This window comes from Heptranchias perlo, chromosome 31 (assembly GCF_035084215.1).
Source record: "Heptranchias perlo isolate sHepPer1 chromosome 31, sHepPer1.hap1, whole genome shotgun sequence".
NCBI classification, from domain to species: Eukaryota; Metazoa; Chordata; class Chondrichthyes; order Hexanchiformes; family Hexanchidae; genus Heptranchias; species Heptranchias perlo.
The window spans coordinates 26,601,440-26,624,659 of NC_090355.1; the positions used below are offsets into that span (position 1 = coordinate 26,601,440).

The 23,220-nt window shown below is 41.8% G+C and overlaps 1 protein-coding gene across 2 annotated transcripts in view; it reads right to left on the minus strand.

The window, feature by feature from the left end:
• The window catches only part of cfap77 (cilia and flagella associated protein 77), a 111,116-nt gene that overhangs the window by 12,998 nt on the left and 74,898 nt on the right, over nucleotides 1-23,220 (minus strand). For both annotated transcript variants that reach the window (XM_067969783.1, XM_067969784.1), the window contains exons 5-6: nucleotides 10,619-10,724; nucleotides 6,877-6,978 (exon numbers count right to left, since the gene is read on the minus strand). In XM_067969783.1, the coding sequence (XP_067825884.1) occupies nucleotides 6,877-6,978; nucleotides 10,619-10,724 (208 nt within the window). The remainder of the gene's footprint in view (nucleotides 1-6,876; nucleotides 6,979-10,618; nucleotides 10,725-23,220) is intronic.

Here is a 23,220-nt window from a genome sequence, read left to right on the forward strand (position 1 = left end):
AACACTGAAGGGTCGTGTTCTTTCCTTGACATTACCTGGTAGAACAGCCTTGGGCTGACAGGCAACTTGTAAAATGATTACTGACATATGCTAATGGGACACGTACATACAGGGTGTCCTAGGAATTGAAAAATGTAATGTGCTGAGATATTTCGAATGGGGTTTGGACACAGCTTGTTTCCTTCAAAGCATATTCCAATGACAACAATTTTGAAGATTCTTTTTTATTTTTGAGTTTCTCCGGTCTATTTCTTCTCATTCTAAGTCTCTAAATTTATGTAATGAATGTATGCAGCAGATTTTCACAAAATCAGTCTGTAATATTTCACATATACTGTACTCAGTTCCAAACTGCTTTTGTTTCGTGTTACAAAGCAACACACCTAAATGAATTGAAGTTTACAGCTATTTTTTTTACTCTAGTGAATTTTGTATTAAAGTAAATCACTGTACAGTGTAAAGTTACGTTCTTATGCAGAATTATAACTAGGTGTAGTCCTACTGGGATGATTAGGAGAATTATTTTGGTCCTGATTGTCCCTCTCTCTTCCACCCCCTCCCCCCCCAACTCCATAAATTCACTCCATTAAATACCCTAGAAGAGGGCAAATGTCACTTGAATTAATAATCCAAGTTTTTTTTAGCAGCAGGCACTAAGACCTTGGGAAAAACTCAATACGGTTGGAGACCCAATTTGTAACCTCAGTCTGTCCTGGGTACAACACTCTTAGAGATTGCTTGCTTCACTCTTGAGGTATAGGATGTTGAAGTTCCTGCCTTGCATTTCACTGACCATTTTTACATATATATATATATATATATATATATATTAGTGGACGTAGAGTTTTCCAGCAATGAATTGCAGATTGTATTTGATAATCCCGGGGTGATTGCATTGGAATCATTAATTCTCTTGTGTGAACATCATTTCTTATCAAAAATGTAGAATGTCCTAACAGTTCCATCTCCCTACACACAAAATAAAAATTGCATATATAAAGAATGATATGTGCTAGGGAATAATTTAAGGCTGTAATCTAATATTGGGTTTTAAATCACCGCTCTAAAGCATTCAAGTATTGCTTTTGCAGTTTATAGTATTACCTGATAGCCTTGAGATTTACATATTTATATGGCAGACAACAACAGATCACTTCTCACTTCACATCATTAGACCAGAAAGGATATCAGAATTATTTTACTGGCACAATACTATAATATATGTCACTTCTGGTCTGATGACATGAAGTAAGAGGCAAGCCTCAGTTGCTGCCTTCCATGACACCCCACCAGCAAAAAGCAAAAATGGTAAACCAAATACACGATAGGTAAGATATCACTATACGTCTATACATTATACAGAATTAACACACTAGTTTATTCCCAACACCTATATGAATTACAGCTTTGTAATACAAGGCAGACTGTGTGCTATCCCATACATAATGACACTGCTATGTGTCCATCGCACTCTAAATAAATGCAATATGCCCAGGATAAAACAAATGAATAACCAAGAAAAATGTGTTCCTGACATTTCCTTCAGCCAGAATTAAAGGTGAAAGAAACTCTTTAGGTTTCTCTGAATGCTAAGTGCTTACTCCTAGATGCATCCAATGCATATAGTTATTTTTTAAAAAACATTAAAATTTAAAAGCACATTCTAAGAACTCCTCCATCAAGCTGCTTGTCCTCTATTTGTTCAATCAGTGGAATAGCTGCATTCCAATGATGTATGCTATGGGGATCCCTTTGCTACCAATGATGCCAGTCTATTCTCAGACCGACAGAGGGCTGTTTTTTTTTACCTTTCCTACCACCTAACCTTGGCTAAAATATAAAAAAACTTGGGAGCTATCCAGTGGTAAGTACTTAATATTCACAGAAAGAGATCCCTTTGGTGATGCTACCAGGGTGGGCAAAGGACTAACGGGGCTTTTCAAAGCAGCCCTTAAAATACAATTTTTTGAGTGACTATCTGGAACATATTCAACAGAAAGTACTGAACAATGATACTACTCACTGCTTGAGTTTCTATCTCATTTAAACATTGAGAAATAAAACAGTAACTGAAGTTGTCACGTAAACAGTCCCAAATAGCCAAAAATTGTCAGCAGTATATTTGTTCTCCCAAATGGAACTTGCTGCTATTGCCAGTCAAACCCACAGAGATGGTATAGAAAATTTAAATTATGACATATATCTTTTTTTTAAAAAATGTTGGTTCTGATCTCTGATACACAATGTAAACACATCACGATTGATAGGCTGGACTGAGTATAGAAATAAAATACAAGCATATTAAATTTAATTTGGGAAACTTCTTTAAACACTAGGCAAATTTAAATCTACTTATTTCACCAGGTATCATCATTTTCTTCAACTGCAGTGTGCTGTAAAACTTTTTAAAATGTTAAACAAGATTTGTTAATTTTAAAAGTAAGCTGAATATTTGATGCAGTGACCTCCAGAGGTTTGTGAAACCATCTGTCATTAGCTGCGTAAATAGCACTGGGTACCGTAATGAAACTTTTATACATTACTATGACCTGACATAATTGGTTAAAATTTTGTAGATTAAGGGAACATAATTTTCCTCTTCCCTAAGGAATTCCATAGGTCAAAACCTTGGGACAGATTTTAATTTCCTGATATAGTTTGATGGTTCATTATAAAATATATAGTTGATGTCCCCTCTAACATCATCACAGAAGTACGAGTTCTAGCCAGAGTATTTTACAGGGTTTCTGTAATAATGGAAAACCATAAAGAATGCATGGCATTTTGGAGTATTCTAGTCAGAGTTGCTGCGCTTAAATATTTTGATCTATTTAGCTTTAATTGTTTTGTTTTTAAACCATCATCTATTCCTCTGCAAGTGGAGCCCATATCAAACACTCCCAGAGATTGAATGTGGAATAGAACTCAATTCAATGCAACATAATTTAACAAAGTATAATTTCATTTGTGTGTATGTTTGGGCAACAAATATAAACAGAGCCCAGAACCTTATCTTGATGAAACATCTATATTAAAGCCTTGCATGCAACGTACATCTGTAGTGATACACCTCCCAAAGCATTGCACCTCAAAGGTGTCATGTACCATAGAGGATAAAACAGTAATTGGTTAATCACCACTATCTGTGTAGCTAACCACGTTGATTGGTTCACATTTAGTCAAAGGAGTACTTGAGACAATCAACATTTATTTCATTCACTGGACCCATATGAAAAGCTATCATTTAGCAATGAGCAAGCACCACATTACCCAATCAAATCACTTTTTTTTCAAATCCAGTAATCTTGAAACAGCAATTTTCACATAGCAAAACAATTAAACATTTTTTTTCAAACTGTTTTCAGCTCCTGGGGGTAATTTTCAACTTCATTGTCTGGGTGGTAACGTAGTGGATCGCCCGCCCGGTATAGAATGTATCCAATTCTCATTTACATCATGGACATGAAAATCAGATAAGTTCTTCAATGAATGGTGATCTGTTCTGCCACATTACCGTCCAGCTGATGAGGTTGAAAATTAGCTCTGCCATATTCCTTTCTTACGGTATATATAGCTAAAAACATTTATAAAATAGCAAACACAATTCTGAGAAAAAAAATCACAAAACGTGCCTATAAAATCAGTCACGCAATGTTAGAAATGCCTGAAAGAATAACCGTTAGCACAAGCCTGCCCCAACTCTTTGAGGCCTGGGCTTGAGTTCTGCCTTGTCTCAGGGTTGTGAATTTCAAGCTCCTGTTAACAAATTCGGCATGAGAGAGAGGTGAATCATGGGAATTGTAATTTTCATCCTACTCCTGAGGAATACAATACCCAGAGTGCACTATGATAACTCATGTTACATGACAATGAGCAGAGAAACAAAGTGATTGTTATGGCCTTCCCAATGTTCAATTGAACAAAATTTTGGCTTGTCCATGACTCGATGTCAGACAGGAAATTTGATCACACAGACATGATCATAGGGTTGAGAGAAGTGATGGAGAGATAGAACTGGGTGTTGTCAATAGATGTATAGAACTGACCCTGTGACTGTGGATAATGTCACCGAAGGGCAAGATGAGGTAGATGAGGAAAGAGGCAAAAATGAAGCCTTGGGGACTCTGAAGATGCAGGGGTGGGAGGATAAGTCATTCCTTCAGATGCACTGGCTGTGTTGGGATAGGTAGGTGAAGAACCAAATGAAACACTCCCATAGAGCTGGACCATAGAGGAGAGACAGAGGAGGAGGATAATGTAGCTGTGAGGTTGAGGAGAACAAGGTGATAATTGGCTACAGTCACAGAAGTTAGAATTGGTGACTTTGACCAGGGCAATTTCAGTGCTGTGAGCAAGGCAAAAAAAAGACGGAGAAATGGGCACGGAGCTGGGAAATAACAACATGTTCAAGAACCTTAGTGAGAAAAAAAAGTCTGGAGATGAGTTGGTCTTGGAGAGGATGGAAGGGTCACCAGTGGGCTTTTTGAGAGGGGTATAATGACAGCAGTTTTGAAAAGAAGGACAGTGTTTGAGTTAAGGATGACATTTACCATGCTGGCAAGGATAGGGGCAAAGAAGGCTCGGTTGGATGGTGAGACAACAGGAGGTGGGTCTTGTGGAAGAGAAGGGCTTTCCGAGAGTGGAGGGGGAGGTAGGGAAGAACTTGCAGAGTGTCTCGGGATCAGAGCTAGGTTAATGAGGGACTAAAGTTGATGACATGGGGATGGAGGAGGGATCTGCACAGATGATCTCAATATTGGAGATGAAGAAATTCATGAGATCCTCACTCTTGTAGTTGGAAATAATGTTGGAGAGGGTGAGGAAGAGGTTTTGAGGTGGTGATTTGTCATAGAGAAAAGGAGTTGTGAGTTGTCCTTGCTCTCTAGGATTACCCTGGGATGGTAGGAGATTTTGGCTGTGGAATGGGAGGTGTGGTAATGTTTTACATGGTTGAGTTAGAACTGGTAGTGGATAACAAGACCAATTCTACAGCAGGTGTGCTAAAGTGTGTGACCCTCAGACCTCAGGGTATGAAGGTGGGAACTATACAGGGGAATGGTAAGAATGGGAGGCAGTGAGTAACTTGGTGGGGACGAGGGCATTGAAGGCTGATGTTATGGTTAACAGTGAAGGATAAATATTTGAAAAAGAAAAATTTAAAAGGATAGGGGAAAGGTCGGGAGTCTGGAACTAATTGGATAACTCTTTGAGAGATGGCACAGATGCGATGGGCTGAAAGGCGGTCTTCTGTCCTGTAAGATTCTTATGATTCTTTGTAAAATTCTTATGATTCTATAAATAGCAACTGGTGAGGTAGGGAAAAAAGCATCAATAATGAAAATATTTCACTTTATTCAGCCTTTTATAAAGTTTAAGCCACTAAATGAAAATTCTTAGATAACTTGGGATTATGGCTTTTTATGTTGCTGAGGTGGACTGATGTTTGCACCAACTCTAGAAGCAGAGAGTTATGATGTGCTTTGATGCTGAGTTCAAACATGGAAGTCAGAATCAGTTAGGCCTAGAGCATACTGAATAATAATTGTTCAAGGTGCTGGTCACTGGAGACTTGATGGTGAGAAAAACCTTCCTCGTACAGCGACATGTCAATGACAGATTCAGCAAGGACTACAAATTCATCGTAGAAGGGGAAGAATATGGGGTAGAAATTCGGGTATGTACCCGGCACCTGAATGGTGAGGCCCGAGGCGCCCCCGATATTGGGCCTCGGTCCTCATTTCAACACAAAAACAGCCAGCTGGTGAAGAGGAAACCAAAATAGGGCCGCTACTAGCGCCACAGTGGTCCTCCGTTAAATGAGGCTGGGGGTCGGAATCAGAGGCCAGTGGAGGGGGATAGGAGGCTGGGGGTCAGGTAAGTGAAGTGGAGGCGTAGGAGGCTGGGTGATCGGGTAAGTGAGGGGGGGAGGGAGGCGATAGGAGGCTGGGAGGGTCAGGACTGGAGGCCGGTGGGGCTGATAGGTGGCTGGGAGTTGGGAGCAGTGGGTAGCGATCGTTAAATGGGGGGGTCAAGAGAGCTCCAGCCTATTTTTTCCTTCACCGATATGGCTGGCTGCGCGATTCCAGATGGAAATGTGTGCACTCTTCCTGCCCGCCATATTGGGGGCTTAATAGGCCGGTTAGCGCCCGAAATATGAGTGCTGCACGGCCAAGTTTATAGGCCTATATCTTTTATAAATATAAATTCCTGAGAAAAAGAGGAAGGTTTTGGGGATGGAGGAGGGAACAATAAACAAATAAATTAAGTACTTGTTTCTTATGAAACTACTGCAAATCCACCATAGGAAGGTCAGCAAAGAAGTGTGATAATGTAAATGAAAGGTTTTTGGGAAGAAAGAACACAGTTACTTGCAACTTATTCGTGAGGCCTGTATCTTTCATTATCAGTAAGATGTATAATTTTTACCTTGTGCGAGTCATGTAATGTAGTGCTTCAGTGAATTACAATGATGAGTGAATTGCTGTCACAATTAGACTGCAGAGGAACCATGGTAAACATCAAAAAACACATGTGAGTTCCTGGACTACCCGTGAGCAAAGCCACCAATGATATACTAATAGATTTTTAAAAATAGTTCAACAAATCAATTTACAGCATCTTCATATAAACATCTATAAATAGATGCTGGTTTATGGGCAGCTTTATGCTGTGGACTCATATACCAATACTGGGTTGGTACTGGACATATCACATAGATCCCTTAATGGGAATTTTCATCCCATCTCTCTAGGCTGTAGAGGAAATGAAGATAATATGCTAGTCCATTCTCTAACTCACTGCATCACCAAAGAAAGAAATATTGAGTAACATGCATAGCAGTTTTAAAAAAGTGAACACAAAAAGCAACCATCTCACCTTTTGATAGCGTAGTGGGTGCATTATCGGTGCAGGTTCCACAGGTGGCACAGCTTTGCACAACATTGATGCACGGGTTTGATAATTCTTTATAGTGGTGGCCTACAAATACAAAACCTAGATACATGAAAACTACTAGAATTAGAAACTTCACCATCAAACCAAGTTCAATTGTTTTAGCCAACATGAATGTGTTTGTCCAATGCAGAACAGTGTGCAACCAATGTTGTGCCAATTCAGTCTCATTCAGTGTATAAATATGTTCTTGATTATTCAATATTTCTACAGGATACATGTTTCTTGATTGAGATGTTCTGTCATAGTACAATGGATATAAACACATTTTCTACATAGACTAAATCAGTGGTATTCCTTGGCTTGCAAAATTAATGTTTTTGATGAGATAGTTATGATGATCCATCAGAATGTATAGATATTAACCTGAGCTAATGCAATGATATCTTCCAGTTATGATATTTTGTTTTAACTGGTACCCAGTCAAGAGTACAAAACTCTAGCAGCATAGTGAATTGGTGTACTATTGTGCTGATCCATATGGTATAAGATGTGAGTTTGCACTCCCTCAGTTTCCCACAATACAATGTCAATTTGAGTAATTCTATTCGGAGTGGTGACTGAGGAAAGTTGAGCCCATTTTAAACAGAAGAAAAAATCTGAGGGTCAGTCATCCCAAACATCACTTTTCACTCTCACCTGTGGCTCAGTTACAAGCTAACACTGGCAAAGTCCTGACAGCAGTTTGGTGCTTGGTGAAGGAATAGTTCATGGGGAGGGGAGATAATTTTCTATATATAGAAATCTTACTTAAGCTACTTATCATCTTGGTTGGCAGACGTTCAGTAGGGCTAGTTTCCCTGGCGCTGGCGATGGCGCAGGCTGCCTCAGGACAAACCAAAGTTGAAACGCTGACCTCAAGCAGGCCCCTTATTTGCCCTTGTTTGTCCTTACCCAATATGGCGATCAGTTGTTCTTTATACTTTTTTTTAAGTGTGACATAGAAATTTGCGTTAGCCATCTGAAGTGCAATGAGCTGGAAGTGTGTACATACATAATGTTTTTATAATATAAAAGTGGGACGAACAGGAAATGTACAAAGACTTAAGAATTTTAATATATTATAAAGATATTAAAGAGAAAATCCTTCCCTCCAATATTAACTATTCTATTATGAAAAGTTGAGCAAATCAAGATTACAAAGAAAGGGAAATGCAGCTGTTAGTGATACAGTATTCCTAAGGTCTTTTTTAGGCTTTTTGCAATAAGCCAATAGAAGGATGTGAGACTAAGATCTGGGTCTAAGTGGGAAGAATGGCTACTAGGGTCTTGCAGATGATATTTACGCTGTTTGTTGATGTCATAATTGAGTAAAACATAACTAAAAGTGCATTCTGGCAGAAAGAATTTTCCTGAGTAGTGTTTACTGACTGATTTTTTAGATGATTTCTTACTTCACCTGATAACTGCTATCTGGAGGTAAAATATATTTTCCTGGGGCAGTAATTGATTCTAATAAATGGCAGAATAGTTTAATTGGAGGTGATTCGGCAGAATTAACAGCTCATCTTTTTTCTAAATACACCATAAATTTTAGTTTTAAAAAAACAGCTATTCTCCTGAAACAGCTTGAGTCTTGTTCATAACTTGGCAGGGTTACAGCTGTGCAATCAGCTTTCTGGGGTGGTTAACAAAGAAATGTCCCTAGTTTTAACACAGGCCCCGCTTAGCATGCTCAGCATGATTTCCAGCCCTCTCCTTGCCTATGTCACAGTGATTGTACTTCTGACTTAAACATCTCTAGAACATAGCCACTTGCAAATTCTAATTATCTGCTTAACACCAAAGTGAAGTATAACATAAGATGATAAGCAATAGGAACAGGAGTAGGCCATACGGCCCCTTGAGTCTGCTCCACCATTCAATAAGATCATTGCTGATCATCTACCCCAACTCCACCTTCCCGCTTTATCCCCATATCGCTTGATTCCCTTAATGTCCAAAAATCTATTGATCTCAGTTTTGAATATACTCAACGACTGAGCATTCACAGCCCCCTGGGGTACAGAATTCCAAAGATTGACAACCCTCTGAGTGAAGAATTTTCTTCTCATCTCGGTCCTAAATGGCCGACCCTTTATCTTGAAACTATGAACCCTAGTTCTAGACTCTCCAGCCAGGGGAAAAAGCGTCTGAGTCTACCCTGTCAAGCCCCCTCAGAATCTTATACGTTTCAATGAGATCACATCTCATTCTTCTAAACTCCAGAGAATATAGGCCCATTCTATTCAATCTCTCCTCATAGGACAACCTTCTCAGTCCAGGAAACAATCTAGTGAACCTTCGTTGCACCCCCTCCAAGGCAAGTATATCTTTCCTTAAGTAAGGAGACCAAAACTGTACACAGTACACCAGATGTGGTCTCACCAGAGGAAATAATCATGGTTTCCACCATCCAATAATATTTCCAGTTCAGGGATAGTGTCCGGTTTTCTTAGGCTTCAGAGTCTACAAATTTGGGTATTTGTAAAGCCAAAGAGCTGATCTGCCAACTGGAATGTAGGCCGTCCAGTAACACAGATGAAACACATGCATTTGTATACACACAGACACATGCGCACACACTTACTATATCACTTTGCACTGCTTGGAATTTGATTCCAAATCAATCAGCTTGCTAACAACGCCAAGGAAAATTTATACACTTGCACTGGATGACCAAGGATTTAATCTGTCTCTTCCTTGAGTCAAACTGCAAGAATAACGGGAGCATTGTCACCACGATTACACAATGCTTTAGTGAGGGAACTAGGCCATCAGCATCTTAAAAACATCTACCACTGGTTTTAGCTATAGCTATCCTGCCAGTCACCATCGCAAAGGAGGTAATCTAGTAAACAATGGTGGTGTGGATGCTCAGTGAGAAGTTGTCCCTCGGTCCATGTTCAGCACGTTTTTCCAAAGGAACAGAGGAACTAAAATCCTCAAATTATTTGTATTGGGAAAAAATTGGCACACTTTATTCACGCTTAATTGGCCACTCCTGCTTTCTACCATTTTGAGTGTACAAAGGGAAAGTAATGTGGGAGAAAGTGCCCCTCACTAGCAGACATTAGAGTCAATGAAGTTTTATCTAGATTACAATTTCCAGTGTAAAAAGGACATCGCAGGTATGGGAATGTTAAAAGTACTCGGTGTCTCAGAAACTCTACCAAGTAGCTATTTTACTTCAAATTATGGGGGGAATAATGCAACTATTTCTACTGACTTTAAAAAAACTCATGTCTTCACATTACTCCTGTATCCAGGGGGAAAATTATAATTTCGAAAAACGTTTTAAAATATTTTTTGACCATGAAATCAGAACAGGATTTATTACTTATATTGGTCCAACAATTCACCAAAATTCATCTATTTATAAAACAGGCATTATTCTTATTGGTCTCCATGATACACAAGAAGATAAGACTGACAAAGGCAATGTAGTAGGTAGTGGGCAATACCTGACAAAATTAATTCAAGTAACAGAAAAGCAAACTTAAATTAGAAGCTCACATTGCAAGTACACACTTCCATATGGAATTATTCAGCATTGCAATTTGCTTTGAAAGGAGGTCAACTTCTCCCAGGCCCGTTTCAACTGGGTCTCATCTCAACTCTTGGTATGAGATGCCCTGCAGTGATGTCACTTATATAATGCATTTATACTGTTAGGCTGCAAACAAACCCTATGGGCTTTTCTCTTCCTCAGGATCTCGTCTGCCACTCTCTGCTCCTCTATCCACCGCTGCTGGTATTTATGCTCCAGCAGGTCAAACATAGGGGTCGAGGGCCTGGGGAAAAATGTTAGAAATCAATAAGCACCTTAAGTTAACTATTATTCTACAACAACCTTTTTTTTTGGCTTGACGATGAGAAAAGTGAAGTTAGAATTTGGCGGCTTTAGAGAATATTGTGGAAAAAAAACAAGAGGCTACGTTTTACACCCATTGTCTATGAATGGGAAACTCTCGCAATATTTTGTGATGCTATACAACATCACTATATATAACATTTTGCCCACATAACAACAGTCACTACACTTCACAAGTCATTCATTATGTGAAGCACTTTGGAGTGTTTCAACATGAGGTGCCATATAAATGCAAGTATTTATTTCTCTCTTCAGTTCTTCCAGTCATGCTCTTCAGAAACATTACTTCAGTTTATAAAAATGTATGATTTTTTTCCAACCTTAAATTTCCTTTCCTTATGTAAATAAAATAATAGCCTTTGGATCATCCTTAAAAAAAAATCATAATGGCTCTTAAGCTGATTTTAAATTACTTTATAATAAATATATAGAACTAATACAAGGGTTTAGATAACATAATACAAGGGCAAAGGGTTTAGATAACATAAATGTCGAGAGAGAAGCTTCAGCTGCCACTGGTCCCAGAGGTCCCAAGATTAGGCTACAGCCTTGAAATCACCTCCTGCTACTTTCAACTGATTTTATACTGCATACTCTTTATATTTTAAGTTTATGTATATTGAATGGGCGGGGGCAGGAGTGGGGAGGGGGGAGTTTTACCTTTTGATCTGATACTTTGTCCCAGAAGCAGCTGTTTGTGTGGACAATAACTTGCATTACACCACTCACACAAGAAAATTAAGCACTATAATATGATTACTGCTGGTTTGCCGAGAAATAATATAACATTTATTACTAGGAAATACACTGTGTGATATGTATTGAGGATAATAGATTGTGAGGCAATAATCTCACCAAGAGGCTTGGATGGTGGTCATAAACTGCTGGAGTATAACTTGAATGATTTATAACTGCCAACTGAATCCCGAAGTGAGACTAAATTTCTGAAACTACTGCAGCGTAATCCTTATTGTTTTAAAATAATACTAGTAGATTTCATTGGGAATTGCTTGTAGGGTGAGATCGGGATGTGTATTTGGCAGGGTCAGGTGTGCAGCAGTTGGGTCTAGGTGGATGATGTGGTGGACAGTGAAGCCAAAGATAGTCTATGCTCACTGGAGGAACAATGATTGTAGCGTAATCACTACAAATTTATTGAGTGATAATCTGCAGTCGATTATTAGAAACACCCGAGTATATATCAGGTTGGGGCTTGAGTTTCGAGCTTCAACTACAACCATTGAAACTGAACGTTTAGTTTTGTGATGGCCAGAAATTCCACTGCACAATAATTACTTTGGAGGTTTCTATGTTGTATTTTTCAAAAAATGTGAATACAGAGTTAAAACCCTTTTATTAATGATAGATGCATTCTGGACCCAACAAAAAATCAGTTAATGTACATTGAATAAACATAAAAAGCTAATTTATGGATTAAAAATGTTTTATGGTTCAATGCACTTCTGTAATTCTATTGTTTTATTCACTAGTAAAGATTTGCAGAAAATCTTTTTTGCGGATGTATATTAGAAAAATGTATGCGCATATATTGGGAAATGCAAGGGGCTCAAGGAATTAATGTATTTTTTTATTTGAATAGCTAAAACTCACCATTACTGCAGCAGGAATGTTCATAATATAATCACTAACAAGGATTCACCTTTAGTACCTGCGTCGAGAAATACAATATCTGTCCACGGTCCATTCTATCTGACTCACAGCTGGGAGAGTGTGCTATGTTGTAACACTGTCCCTCTGGGGCCAGGTACACAATACAGGTTTCCACCTGCACACTGCACGCTTCTATTCAGTTAATTGTTCCCTTCTGGCCCAGTCTGTCTGTACTAACAAGGACAGTAGCAGGATGGTAATTGAAGTACTTAGCAATACACACATGAACAGGATACTGTGACTAATTAGGGGGGGAGGGCCATTGGGCCTTTTAATTGTTTGTGGTTTATGGGAGAATCTTAAAACAGAGAAGGTTAAAATATTCATTAGGGGTGTGCAATAATGTGTTACTGAGTTGTATTTTCCTAAAAGATCTGTGCACACAATTGAAGCACTTATTATGATGTAGCACAAGTACTGTGAATCTATTGATATCAACCACTTATGTCATCAGATATTCCTTTCTGTCAAGAAAGAAATTTCAGTCTACAGATGTTCAGTACATGAGAATATTCTTGTTATATTTGTAGCAGAAATAATATCAAAGATGGTGGTGCAAGATAAATTGAGTCTGCAATGCCTTTAACAATAACATTTAATTTTGGACAAGGTGAAATCTTTGTTTGAAAATACTGAAGATCTTTTTCTTTTAACACTCCAGAAATAATAATTTTAGAAATCATCGAGATTGGATTTGTCAACCAACATCATTCATGTCACTGTCCAACGTGTTCAGACAATGGCAGTTTTCCACGTATACCTGCAGTGCAGTATTGAGGGAGTGCTGTACTGTCTGAGGTGCCGTCTTTTGGATGAGACTTTAAACCGAGACCCCATCTGCCTCCTCAGTTAGATATAAAAGATCCCATGGCACAATACAAAGGGGAGTTCTCCCCGGGGTCCTGGGAAATGTTTATCCCTCAACCAACATCACTGAAACAGATTATCTGCTAATCTATGCTGTTTGTGGGACTTTGCTGTGTGCACAAACTGGCTGCATTTGCCTACATTGCAACAGTGACTTCACTGACTTGATTGACCGTGAAGCATTTTAGGACATCTTGAGGACATGAAATGGGCTATATAAAATATAAGTTCTTTCTTCCTTTCCACCAAAATAGATGAAAAAGATTAAACTTTTTTGTTTGGGATTCTGGAAAGACCCATGTGTCAACTTTTATTACACACAAATGATGCAATGACATATTATAAAGCCACTTGTGTCGAGTGTTTATGTAACATTCAACAACAATTTTCATTTATAAATAGAATTCCTCACATGCATGAAAGTGTCTCTAAGCATTTTACAATAAGGAGGAAAAGGTTGCAATGCACACCTAGCGTGGGAAGGGGGAGAGAAATAGAGAAACTAGGATAGAGAACTGAAGGCATGGTCAAAGAGGAAGGTTTTCAGGAAGTTTTTGAAAGCAGGAATGGAGGTGGCAAGGCAGTGGAGCTGAAGAGAATGGGAATGTGGGATTTAGCGTGGGTGAGAACGTGGGCTGCAGCGTTTTGGATAGTTGAAGCTTGTAGCAGGTTAATGCATAAAGACCAAATAGTAGGATATTGGAGACATTGAGCCTTGAGGTGATGAAGGCATGGGTAGAGTTTTGGCACCAGAAGGGGAGAAGCTGAAGTGGGCAATATTGCAGACGTGAAAGTTGGCAGTTTTGGAAATGAAGCAATTGTGGGGAATGAGGCTGAGCTCAGGATTGAGCAGTATGCAAAGGTTATGCACTTCCTGACTCAGCTTGTGATGGCAGCCGGGAGGTTAGTGGAATCAAGGCTAAAGGCACAAAGGAGATACCAGGAGCCAAAGGCGAGAACCCTGGTCTTGCCAATATTCAGCTGGAGGAAATTTTGGTTAATCAAGCTCTTAAAATTAGACTGGCATTTTGAGAGTGTGATAACAACATTTGTGTCAATGGAGGAGATGGTGAGGTCGACTTAAGTGTCATCAGTATATACATGGAAGCTGATATTGTACTTCCAGATAATGTTACCAACTCTTTAAGGAATATTGTATTCTTTGAGATCTATCTATATCACTTTTCCAGTGATGCCCATTAAGAAAGACATATATTTTGTGGTTTGGTATAACTGGATGGTCTTCCTGCCTGTGAAGAGTCTACCTGACACAGCTGTGGGATACATTGCATCAGTTCTCAGCACAGTCATTATTTCCCCCCTTCATACCACCATCCACTTTTGTTACCCCAGTGGTTACCATGTTTCAAATCAGCAGACAGAAAAACTGCTATTATTCATGGCAGCTCCACTACTATGCTGTTGTTTCCCATAATGCATTTTTTAATGTAATTTTTTTAAAATTACAACATTTCTTCAAGAAATTTAACTTAAATTGCACAAAAACCTTTCTGGTTATTAAATTTAAATGCTATATGAGGGAGTTATTAAATGCTCAATATCAGGCCAAAAGTTTGCTCTCACCAGCAAAAGCATTCTACAGGCAGCTATTTGGACACCTTAGCTGCCCATCTGTAGTGCTCAGGATTGTGATAATAATTCCATATGCTGAGCGATTTTACTTCTAACCGTGTGCATTTGTTGGTATAGCAGACACAGATTCTTTTCCCACCGAGCAAAAGGCAGAGAATGACCACTACAAGGTTGTAATTTGTTTGTGTGACATTTCACCTCTCATAAAGATATGACAAGTTCCTCTAGGCCTATATCTGCCATCCTGCCACTTAAAAGGCACAAGCTTTCTGCATTGGTATTTATTTATACCCAATGGCACACAAATGAATTGAACCATCATATGTATTTAAATATTTGTTCAAGTTGGACTGGTTTCTACAGTAGTTATCAAGTACTCACTGAAGTGGAATTGATTGTAGTGCATTTCTAATAAGTCTATCAATGGCCATTTGAAAGCAAGGATCTGACAGAATAAAGCATTCAACTTCATAGTAGACAGAATTCTCGTGTTCGTCCTCTTTTAAACTCAGTGAGTGTGAACATATACTGCTGGGTGGGGAAACAGTGCCATTTCTCAGGTGTCTGTAGTTTGGCTGCTGTTTTCTGTCGCAATCTCTGTCGTATGCAAGCAGTTGCTTGTAAGTGCAAGCGCGTGAGTGTTGCTGGGAGCTGATTGGAGGATCCCGTGGGGCTGAGACCCTGGCTCATCCTCATTAGTGTTGACCTTGGTAACAGAAAGAGGCGGCTGATGGATAGAGTGTGCGGTGGACAAGTCTCATGGGAACCCCTATCTTATCTATTATTGTACTCTTCCCACCTCCATGACCCTCCCAGATCTGAACACTGCAGGCATCAGGGAGAGAATAAATCTGTGTCTGATCCTGAAAAAAAAAGGACAGAATAAAAATGTCCTTTTTTTATGAGGGTCAAAGGCAAAATGTATCAAATAGGATATTATATACAAAAAGTTAATAACAGATAACATGTCGTAGTTTGAACCTATTTTTAAATACTATATTATTACTACTTATTCAAACTACTATTTTGTTTTTGGATTTAAGGACCTAATGTCTTCTCTTGAGAGATTTGAGAAAGCCGTTCATTGTTTGTAACCATTCAGAGCAGCCTAGGCTCTAAATACAGTGACAGTGTCTGCTTGACATCATCCAGATCATACTGAGTATGGCAGCTTTCCCATCAACTAGCTGTCATCATAACAAGGTGCAGGTAACATGAGGACTCGCCAATCTAAGAAAATCACCAGCATAAATGCCACTAGTTAGTGTCTTCTTTGTTTTCAGCACAGTTACAAAGTGTCATTATCCGAGCAGGAAACTGAGGATCTCACAATGATGTATATCAGTGTCACAAATGTTTCTTTATAATTATATTTTTACAATAAAGTTTTTCTGAATTGTTTCAAAAATCTAAATTTGGATAAAAATAGGACTATAATCCCAATGGCTGTGTGTTTACACAGTAGCTAGTTGAGTTACATAGATCAGGAAGATCATGGGCCCGAATTTAGCAGGCCTGCGGGTTCCCAGCGGGTGGTCCTCCGGGAGCATGGTCAACACGCTCGGCGAAATTAGTGGGTTGCCCACGCGATCGTAGCAGGCAACCCACTAATAGGAATCAATTACCTGCTCCTCCGGGGTCCACGGCGCTGGCCTGCGCGTCGGTCGGACTGCGCATGCGCAGTACGATCTGTCAGCTGGAGGCTCTCTAGTTAAAGGGGCAGTCCTCCACTGACAGATGCTGCAACCAATGGGACAAATTGCAGCATGGAGCAGCCCAGGGGGAAGGCTGCTCCCAGTTTAATGATGCCTCACCCCAGGTATCATCAGATGGGGTGAGGAGGAGGGGGAGGACACAGATCTTCCCCCCGGTGGGCGGGAGGAAGCGGTCTGCCTCTGCCACCAAGAAGGCCTGGCTCGAGGTGGCAGAGGGGGTCACCTGCGCCACCAACATATCGCCCACCTGCATACAGTGCAGGAGGCGCTGCAATGACCTAAGTAGGTCAGCCAAAGTGAGAACACGAAGTCTTTCCCCTACACTCCGTCTGCCACAACACTGCCCCCACCCCACATCTCCTTCGGCACCGCCAACACTATTCTGTCACATCACCCTTCATACCCACTCACACCCCATCCTCATCTTACCTCCACCCACTCACCTCGCCAGTACTCACCCTGCCACTAACACGCAACCCAATCCACATACAATCTCATTGCTCCATCCCATACTCACCCTCTCGTGCATCTCCCTCACGGCCAGCCTCACTCAACCTGCCACCACCTGTGCTGCAGCCACAGGGCATGCATCACATATGTGCAGTAGGCAGCGTAAGGCAAACGTCTCGTCAGCATGAAGGGGGTGCACAAGGGTGTCTGAGGGTTTGTCATGGGTGTTACCCATATTGAATTTCAGAGCAACAAACAGCACACATTATATTGACACCACCACTGCCATGTCTCCGCGAATCCTGTCCGTTGTGTCCAATAATGCCCGCTCCTGGGTATCACTATGAGGACCCACCACTGATGCCACCCATCGTGTTACTGCAGAGTAGGTGCAGGAGTATTTGCAGGGCTCGTCCGCGCAGACGACTGAGAGACATCGGTGGTGTAGCCGGCCGCACCCTGGAAGGATGCGGAGGAGAAGGTGTGGAGGGCAGTGGTGACTTTGACAGCGACAGGTAAGCAGTTGGTGCTGGGGCCAGCCAGGAGCAGCTCGGCATGAAAGACGCTGCAGATCTCCACGACTACATGTCGAGCGAAACTGCGCCTCCCTGTGCACTGCTGCTCGGAGAGGTCCGGGGAGCTGCGCCTCGGTCTGTGGACCCTGTGGCGAGGGTAGTGCCCTCTGCAACGCGTCTCTCTCTGCGGTAGCCCTCCCTCCTGCTGTGCAGGTGGGCGTGCAACAACACCGTGTTGGGGGGATCCACGTCTCTGCGGCGGACGGCGTGGACTGTGAGGCTGCTGGTGCTGGTCATGCTCTTCGTCCTCCGAGGGTGTCCACACACCACCCAACTGGCAGGTGTTGGTCTGAGGGGTTGTGCAGGGTAGGTGTGTGGTTCCTCGGACTGGGGCTGCGGTTTCGTGTCGGTCTGTCCTCTGGCTTAGCGGGGGGTGGTGGAGGGCAGGGGTTGCCCTATGTGACGCGGTGGCCTCCTGCGTGGCTGAGGGCTCTCCCCCGTGGAGCGCACCTTGGCACCTGCCACAGGCTGCTGGCTGCAACACGCCTGGTTGGAGGGAGACTGTTTCCCCCAGTGTGGGAAACTCACTGCCTTGAACCGAAAATCCCACACTTCCTCTTTTGACAGCTGCTTCAGCTCATTAACTGACCACAACGAGCAAGGTAAGTACACTCAAGTGGAACCCCGCTGGCTTTAATTGCCTGCAGGATTCCCACCAGCGGGGCTTGCACGCGCAGCCCCGCACGTCAGCGCGGTACCCGGAAGTGGCCGGGATTTCGTCGCGATCCGGTCACGTGACCGGATATTGGGATTTTCGGGGCCACCCCGCTGGGAACCCGCCGGAAACACGATCCTAAAATCGAGCCCCATAGGTTGGACATCTGGACGGTGGTGGGGGGAGGGGGGGAGGGAGAGACAGGGAGGGGGGGATGGGCAAGGGTGTTCAAAAATTGCAAACCCGACTCCAACCCGCCCACTTCTGGTTTTAACGAAGATGGGTTGGGGGCCTGACGACTAATCTGCTCTCTGGAGGTGGGTCCGTCCTTAAAATATTTTAATGAGGATGCTTGCCTCAAATTTAACCTCTGTTTCACATTTAACTCCTGGGGGCCAGGTTTTCCGGGCCTTGGGAAACCCGGCAGCTGAAGGCAGGTGAGAATGGCTGAATGGAACATGTAAACGCCTTTCCAGCATTGCTTGCGGGCCAGGAGGAGCAGGAATGCTTCCACACTGGCCCACCTTACCCTGTAAACCACCCCGCGATCTGACCCCCTCGAGCGGCTGACCTCCCTCCACTCCCGCACCCCTCCCTCCCCGCGATTGGACTCCCAATATCCAACTCCCCCCTCCCGACCTCCGATGTCCAACTCCCTACCCTGTGTTGTCCAACTTACCTCCGCTCTGCTCTACGGCTGCCTACCTGCCCGACAGCCAGCCTGCCTCACAACCTGGCTGGCTGTGGCCGGGAAACCAATTCGAAAAATTTAAATCAGGTTGGCAGGACCTCCGGGAAACCCGTATTTTTGGGTTTACTGGCTGGTTGAATCCCCCCCCCCCCACCTCCCCGTTATTATTGGGGCCCTGGTCAAGGCCACCGCAATTTGCCTGATTTAGGGAGGGAAGCTCAGCCAAGATAACTGCTCCTGATCGATAGCCAGTGACCCTTATCGGAAGTACATTTGTGGATGCTGGGTGGGAACAGTGTCTGGCTTGGTTGTGATGTCTTCCACAGTCAAATAACTGCTGACATTCACAGTCAAGGCTCACTTGAACAATGCTACTTGGGTGAAGTAACTGAGGACGTCCGCGCCCATGCGTAGAATCGCGCTCTAGCATGGAGTCAACAATATGAGGAGGGTTGGGGATAGAACCGATGGAGAACATTGGCAAGAAAAACAATTGGATTATAAGAAGTTTGTGTAGAAAAACTGCTTTAAAAAAGAAAACAAGTCAGCAAATTTTCTCATTGATGAAGAATGAGATACAGCAAAGTAAGAAACAAAATCCTGCCCCATGCAGGTTGACAAGTATGTTCACTCTTCCTCCTATTATTTTCAATAAGACCCCATTGAGAGTCATCACTGCAGCAAAATAACCCAACCATAAGTGTTCCTTTTTCTGAAGTTGATAGAAACCTGATGTTAATAAATTGTGAAGTTGCAAGCATCATAACTTTGTTACAAATTCTGAACAAGATGCATTCTAAAAACACTAAAAGACAGAAGTACTGTGGGCCCTAAGGCAGATTGGGTCATAGTCTCACTGCGCTCAGTACCTATGCCTGTGATCTACTCTCTAACCCAAAGTTTCATTTTGGACCAATAATTTGTTATTTGTGCATAAACTGAAGCATGTCTGCAATTTCTGCTCCCGTAATTTTTGTGATGTAACTCCCCTGGTTGCCAACCAGCATGACCAATGATGTTGTATTGTCATTTTTCTTTTTTTCTTGGAGCCTGTTGAAATCATTTGCAAAGGAAGTATTGCAGTCTAACTTGTAAGAAGCATGGCATCCTGTAGTGGGTAAATAATCATTCATAATCCCTGCTACAACCTAGGGATATTTGGATTTTCACTTTTCTTCTTGTGGCACTTTTAGATTGACCTTTAAGTGCTGGTGGAAAAAGTTCCCATACCAAATATGGCTCTTCGTTCCTGTGCTTCTCTAATTCATTCTATGACGTTAATTTCAGTGTGATCTCCAGAATAGATGTTGGACCAAGTGTCAGGTGGCGTGGGGGAGGGAATATATAGAATCCCTGATGACTGAGCAGTTAAGTTGTCTTAAATGGTAGAGCTGGAGAAGGGCAATACTTGACCATGTACCTACAAAAAGAACCATTTAAAAATCTTTCCCTTCCCAGTGATTTGGCTTTGGCTTTTTTTCTAAAATCCTGTGTTGATGCACGGTTTTCAAACTTGATGATGTATGACAGCATGGGCTAAAATGTCATATCTGATACAGAAGACCTGATAGGTCTGGGTGTGTGAGCGCAAATGGAATATGAACATTATGCAAACAGGAGTTCCTAACTTAATCACAAGAACATTAGAAAAAGTCATGGGTGAGAAAAGGTCATTTGGTTCATCAAGTTAGTCCCTCCAGTATTTCAACTCACCCAGTCCAATATCCAACCCCCAGTGACATAACGCTTTTAAATAATTTCTTGAAATGTTTGTAGGCTCCGTACCCTCACCCCATTATCTAGCTGCCTATTTTAGATTATGGGGGTGAATCTCCATAGGGGTTCTCCCACTTGTCCAGAGTAACTTCAGCAGAAGAGCTGCAGAAACCTCACTGAAGTTACGGTAGATGAGCGAGAGAACCTCTGTGGAAATTCATTTCATTTGTATCAATTCAAAAGCAAGATACTTAAAACCTACCTGAGGTGGTGTGCAATTCTGATAAAGCTTCCTAGGTCGCTAACAGTTAGCCTATGATTTTCTCACTTGTTTTTAAGTAACTAAATCCAAAACAATTGTACAATAATTGCAGAGGGCATTTTTGATAGCCTCATTATTTTTCATTATTAATTATTAAACTGCCTAGCTTACAAGAAGAAAATGATATGAGGACCACTGTGTTTATTTTTCTTAAAGAATAAGGTTGCAGCACAAATGACTGTTAATGACTGGAATGAGTAATTACAATCTGCAAAAGCATTCTAGCATTTAACACCAGGACAAGCAAAGATATGCTAGGAGAAGCAAAAGTGTATTGTTGCCTGTGCACAGGACAAGTACATCATGTCTGAATAATTCAGTATGACATCGTACTACAAACAACTTTGAGAGGCCTTCCCAATGGCCTAGTTCCTCCCTCAGTAGGTCAACCTTGCCTGTGGAGCTCTCAAACCACTGACAGTACCATTCTACAATCGGGTAACCAGAAGTGTGCTTTGAGAGTGCAGCTGGTCCCGTTGCTTTTTCATACTTCCTGAAATTTAGCATTCCATTGCCATCAGGCGCTCTATCTGGTGACCTGGCCAAGATCTAAGAAATGTCACTCACTCTGGCCTTCACAATGGCAGTCCAGCAACAACAAAAACGGTTTTCACTTGTACTTTTAACATAGAAAAATGTCCCAAAGCGCTTAAGGAGGTGTAAGGAAAACTGACACCGAGCCAAATTAGGAGGAATGACCAAAACCTTGATAAGAGGTGGGTTGGAAGGGGTTCTTAAAGGAGACGAGGCTGACAAGTTTAGGGAGGGATTTCCAGTGAGCGGCTCTGCCACCAATGGAGGGGTGAAGAGAGGTGGGATGAACAAAGGCCAAAGTTTGAGGACTGCAGGGTGCGAGGAGGAGGAAGATTGGTGTAAGGCTGCAGAGATAGGATGGAAACTTGAAATTTGGCAGAAAGGTAGTAGATAGGGTGTGGGTGTATGCACAGGAAGAAAAGCCATTGCTGGAAATGTGCTGGCAGGTAAGAGTAGAACCATGTGAGAGCAATCCCATGTAAGTGCTTATAGAAAATATCTGCGGTTTGATACCAGAACCTCACCTCATCGCAGTTGAAATCATCATTCAGGCCTTCATCATCTCCAGGCTCAATTTCTCTAATTCCTTCCTCATGTTCTCCCATGTTTCAACCTACATAAACTCTAACTCATCCAAACCTGTGTGCTTATATCCGATCCTACACTAGGTCCCATTCCCTATCATTCCTGTCTCAACCAATTTCCGTTAGCTGATCCATCCCCCAATGCACTGAAAACCTGTGTCCTTGCTTACTAATTGCTAAAAAGCCTCATCCTGTTCTAATTCTGCAATCTCCTCCAGTCTTATGTGACACTGTGGCCTGGATTTTCCTTGATGAAATGGCCCATTTTCAGGCGGTATAGAGGCAGCCTGATAAGCAAAATGGGGCAAAACGCCTTTTGCTGAAACACTGTCCCAAAATTGGCCATGCTTTCCCTCCACTGACCCCGCCATAATCCTGGTCTGTCAGCTTGAATGGACCCTGACTCGTGCAGATGAAGATGGGAGATCAAGGTTTAATCATCTTAGTGATTTCTCTGTCTTTCCTTCCATTTACCACTCCTAAAGTGCACTGCCACAATAAAGGTGGTGGTGTTGGGTCCAGTACAGTGTCCCAGAGGTGGAAAAGTATCAGGGAGGTCAAAGATCACAATCCTGCAACACTAGTAAGGGTAACCTAATTGAGGTGTTAAAATGACCACCCATCAACCTTCTAAACCCAAGGGAATACAAACCAAGTTTATGCAACTTGTCCTCATAATTTAACCCTTTAGGCCCTGGTATCATTCTTGTGAATCTGCACTGTCCCCGTCAAGGCCACTTGCAAACATTGATCACTATATAAAAAAGATAACAGGAGGGAGGGCCTCCATTAAAATAATACACAAACACAACAAACTGCCAAATATTTACATCATTACTTTTGTATTGTCCCTTCATTATGACATAGGAACAAATAGAAAGGGACATAGGAACAAGAGTAGGCCATTCAGCCCCTCGAGCCAGTTCTGCCATTCAATAGATCTGTATCTTCATCTACCCAACTTGGTAATCCTTAATACCCTTGCCTAACAAAACTCTGTCAATCTTAGTTTTGACATTTTCAATTGACCTAGCCTTAACAGC